This window comes from Electrona antarctica, assembly GCF_951216825.1.
Source record: "Electrona antarctica genome assembly, contig: scaffold_64, whole genome shotgun sequence".
Taxonomy (NCBI): domain Eukaryota; kingdom Metazoa; phylum Chordata; class Actinopteri; order Myctophiformes; family Myctophidae; genus Electrona; species Electrona antarctica.
This window is the reverse complement of record NW_027638477.1, coordinates 207,293-212,500: the sequence shown is the minus strand read 5'-3', so window position 1 is coordinate 212,500 and position 5,208 is coordinate 207,293. Positions and strand designations below refer to the sequence as shown.

Sequence of the window (5,208 nt, the reverse complement as noted above, 5' to 3'; positions counted from 1 at the left end):
ATATTACAATGCACTGTGTGGCCGGGCTGGGACGGTACGAATATATGAATATATTAATATATACGAATATATTACAATGCACTGTGTGGCCGGGCTGGGACGGTACGAATATATGAATATATTAATATATACGAATATATTACAATGCACTGTGTGGCCGGGCTGGGACGGTACGAATATATGAATATATTAATATATACGAATATATTACAATGCACTGTGTGGCCGGGCTGGGACGGTACGAATATATGAATATATTAATATATACGAATATATTACAATGCACTGTGTGGCCGGGCTGGGACGGTACGAATATATGAATATATTAATATATACGAATATATTACAATGCACTGTGTGGCGGGGCTGGGACGGTACGAATATATGAATATATTAATATATACGAATATATTACAATGCACTGTGTGGCGGGGCTGGGACGGTACGAATATATGGATATATTAATATATACGAATATATTACAATGCACTGTGTGGCCGGGCTGGGACGGTACGAATATATGAATATATTAATATATACGAATATATTACAATGCACTGTGTGGCGGGGCTGGGACGGTACGAATATATGAATATATTAATATATACGAATATATTACAATGCACTGTGTGGCGGGGCTGGGACGGTACGAATATATGGATATATTAATATATACGAATATATTACAATGCACTGTGTGGCCGGGCTGGGACGATACGAATATATTAATATATGAATATATACGAATATATTACAATGCACTGTGTGGCTGGGCTGTGACGGTACGAATATATTAATATATGAATATATTAATATTAATATATGAATTTCATTATTTCACAGTATGTAGAATGGGTACATTTCATTATATTTCACAGTATGTAGAATGGGTACATTTCATTATATGTCACAGTATGTAGAATGGGTACATTTCATTATATTTCACAGTATGTAGAATGGGTATATTTCATTATATTTCACAGTATGTAGAATGGGTACATTTCATTATATTTCACAGTATGTAGAATGGGTACATTTCATTATATTTCACAGTATGTGTTGTTACTGTATTGTTTTATTGTATTGTTGTATTGTTGTATTGTTGTATTGTATTTTCAGAGCTCCTGTCCTGGTCGCTCTGGCTCTCATCGAGTGTGGAATGGAATATGAAGACGCCGTACATCTGATCAGACTGTAAGGTGTTCATTATACCGTATTCATATTGTGCCGAATATTTAAGACGACTCTGATTATAAGACGACCCCCATAAGACTCATTTGTGGAAAAGGAACAATTTAATCCATTTAGGCCTGACGTCGAAATTTAAAAAATGTCTTTTTTAAAATGTATTTTTTTTTCTGAAAAACCTCATGTTTCTATATCAGTGGTCCTCAATATTTCATGTCAAGGACCACCAAAAATATATGAAATTGGCCGCTGACCCCCATCTGAAAATGTGTTGTTTCAGGGACCACCTCCCAGAAGCAAAGATTTGAGTTAAAAACGTTCGCTCTGAAAGAGTATATATTCAAAGCTTTGCATCACATGTTCATGATTTTTCAATAGCTAAATTATAACATCATGTTTAAAACACCAAAAGGGGTTCCCGCACAAAATGGGTTAATGTGAAATGTGACCCATCGTGACTGAGGGGTGGCCATCGTGACGGAGGGGTGGCCATCGTGACTGAGGGGTGGCCATCGTGACTGAGGGGTGGCCATCGTGCAACATCCAGCTTTTCACCAGAGGAGACACTAACTCTGGGGGAGCCCCGGGTTCACTCTGGGGGAGCCTGGGTTCACTGTGGGGGAGCCCGGGTTCACTCTGGGGGAGCCCGGGTTCACTCTGGGGGAGCCCGGGTTCCAACAGGTTCTGGGGGAGCCCGGGTTCACTCTGGGGGAGCCCGGGTTCACTCTGGGGGAGCCTGGGTTCCAACAGGTTCTGGGGGAGCCCGGGTTCCAACAGAGACACTAACTCTGGGGGAGCCCGGGTTCCAACAGAGACACTAACTCTGGGGGAGCCCGGGTTCCAACAGAGACACTAACTCTGGGGGAGCCCGGGTTCCAACAGAGACACTAACTCTGGGGGAGCCCGGGTTCCAACAGAGACACTAACTCTGGGGGAGCCCGGGTTCCAACAGAGACACTAACTCTGGGGGAGCCCGGGTTCCAACAGAGACACTAACTCTGGGGGAGCCCGGGTTCCAACAGGCAACCTTGTGGTTCCCATCCAGACACTCTACCCCTGATCCACCACGCCCTGTTTGCTATGTTGCTTATGTTTGCTATTACCAAGAAATTACACACCGCTGAATTTACCTCTATGATGAATTCCTGTTCTGTTCTTTGACTATATAGAAGTGTATTTGTACGTCTCTAAATGTTTTGATGAATTGAACATGGTGGACCCTCTTGTAAACAAGTGTAATGCTTAATTGGGTCGTCCACTCACAGTTAACAGTCTTTGTATTGAGTTTGTGTGTGTGTGTGTGTGTGTGTGTGTGTGTGTGTGTGTGTGTGTGTGTGTGTGTGTGTGTGTGTGTGTGTGTGTGTGTGTGTGTGTGTGTGTGTGTGTGTGTGTGTGTGTGTGTGTGTGTGTGTGTGTGTGTGTGTGTGTGTGTGTGTGTGTTTTCACAGTAAACGCCGGGGAGCGTTTAACTCCAAACAGCTCCTCTATCTGGAGAACTACAAGTCCAGGATGAGTCTGAGATTCAGAGACACCAACGGACACACCTGTGTGGTCATGTAGCCTGTCTGTCTGTCTGTCTGTCTGTCTGTCTGTCTGTCTGTCTGTCTGTCTGTCTGAAACAAAACTAAAGGACAAGTCATGTTATGTTATGCTTGGTATAAAAAAATAGCCGATCTACAAGCAGCCACGAAGGCTTGTAGATCGGCTATTTTCACCAAACAACTCATTATAAATCGGGCATCGGACATATAAGCACCATCGCGGCCAAAACACGACTTTAGTCGACAAAATCAACTGCAGACCAAATATCTAGACAAAAACTGAAACATTTCAAATGAGCAAAAATATGACAAAAACTGTATTGAATTTGAATCAACATTAACCCTGTGTTTGTATTGTCAGCACACGCCACACAGACATGCTAACAACATAATAATAACAACACGCTTGTACTAATTGTCATCCATATTTCTGTGTTTCTACCTTTTAGCTGTTTCTGTTCATTTATAGAGGGTATGCGCGTGACATCATCATCAAACCCGGAAGTTATGCGGGAACGCCTACTGGCCTCGACAGCCCAAACATCCAATCAGAAAAGTCCTATCTGATTGACAGCCCATACATCCAATCAGAAAAGTCCTATCTGATTGACAGCCCATACATCCAATCAGAACAGTCCTATCTGATTGACAGCCCATACATCCAATCAGAACAGTCCTATCTGATTGACAGCCCCATACATCCAATCAGAACAGTCCTATCTGATTGACAGCCCCATACATCCAATCAGAACAGTCCTATCTGAGTCATCAGACGATCTTAACTGACGTTAAACTCACTTTGCCACTGGATTTCACACTCACTTCATGCATGCGCAAAACCCTCTATTCCAAAAACATTAAAATATGACAATAAATAAACGTTCCTGCGTTTCCTTTAAACACAATAAATGTGTTAAGTATTAAAGAGCATTCAGGCATTTAATCAGATTTAATAGAGAAGGAGCTGAGTGCAATGCATTGTGGGACTTTAAAAACACAATGACAAAACTGTCATTTTTGTAAGGGTCCATTTGGTTCCATGTGTTACACTCTCAGAGTCACAGACCCGTAAGGGTCCATTTGGTTCCATGTGTTACACTCTCAGAGTCACAGACCCGTAAGGGTCCATTTGGTTCCATGTGTTACACTCAGAGTCACAGACCCGTAAGGGTCCATTTGGTTCCATGTGTTACACTCTCAGAGTCACAGACCCGTAAGGGTCCATTTGGTTGCATGTGTTACACTCAGAGTCACAGACCTGTAAGGGTCCATTTGGTTCCATGTGTTACACTCTCAGAGTCACAGACCCGTAAGGGTCCATTTGGTTCCATGTGTTACACTCAGAGTCACAGACCCGTAAGGGTCCATTTGGTTCCATGTGTTACACTCAGAGTCACAGACCCGTAAGGGTCCATTTGGTTCCATGTGTTACACTCAGAGTCACAGACCCGTAAGGGTCCATTTGGTTCCATGTGTTACACTCTCAGAGTTACAGACCTGTAAGGGTCCATTTGGTTCCATGTGTTACACTCAGAGTCACAGACCCGTAAGGGTCCATTTGGTTCCATGTGTTACACTCTCAGAGTTACAGACCCGTAAGGGTCCATTTGGTTCCATGTGTTACACTCTCAGAGTCACAGACCCGTAAGGGTCCATTTGGTTACATGTTACTGGGTATAATGTACAAACGTTATTGACGTAAAAATATAAGTACCAAAAGTACTAATTATTGTGCATACTATACTATACTGTACTGTTACTGTAGGCCTACTACATACTATACTATACTGTACTGTTACTGTAGGCCTACTACATACTATACTATACTGTACTGTTACTGTAGGCCTACTACATACTATACTATACTGTACTGTTACTGTAGGCCTACTACATACTATACTGTACTGTACTGTTACTGTAGGCCTACTACATACTATACTATACTGTACTGTTACTGTAGGCCTACTACATACTATACTATACTGTACTGTTACTGTAGGCCTACTACATACTATACTATACTGTACTGTTACTGTAGGCCTACTACATACTATACTATACTGTACTGTACTGTTACTGTAGGCCTACTACATACTATACTGTACTGTTACTGTAGGCCTACTACATACTATACTATACTGTACTGTTACTGTAGGCCTACTACATACTATACTATACTGTACTGTTACTGTAGGCCTACTACATACTATACTATACTGTACTGTACTGTTACTGTAGGCCTACTACATACTATACTATACTATACTGTACTGTTACTGTAGGCCTACTACATACTATACTATACTGTACTGTTACTGTAGGCCTACTACATACTATACTATACTGTACTGTTACTGTAGGCCTACTACATACTATACTATACTGTACTGTTACTGTAGGCCTACTACATACTATACTGTACTGTACTGTTACTGTAGGCCTACTACATACTATACTATACTGTACTGTTACTGTAGGC

The 5,208-nt window shown here is 41.7% G+C and overlaps 1 protein-coding gene across 1 annotated transcript in view; it reads left to right on the top strand.

Annotated features, from left to right (window-relative positions):
* Positions 1-4,461, top strand: part of LOC306918069 (protein tyrosine phosphatase type IVA 2-like) — a 7,809-nt gene extending 3,348 nt beyond the window's left edge. The window contains exons 4-5 of the mRNA XM_079530959.1: positions 1,120-1,194; positions 2,637-4,461. Coding sequence (XP_079387085.1) covers positions 1,120-1,194; positions 2,637-2,748 — 187 coding nt within the window. The 3' untranslated portion in view covers positions 2,749-4,461. The remainder of the gene's footprint in view (positions 1-1,119; positions 1,195-2,636) is intronic.
* Positions 4,462-5,208: the final 747 nt, after the last annotated feature.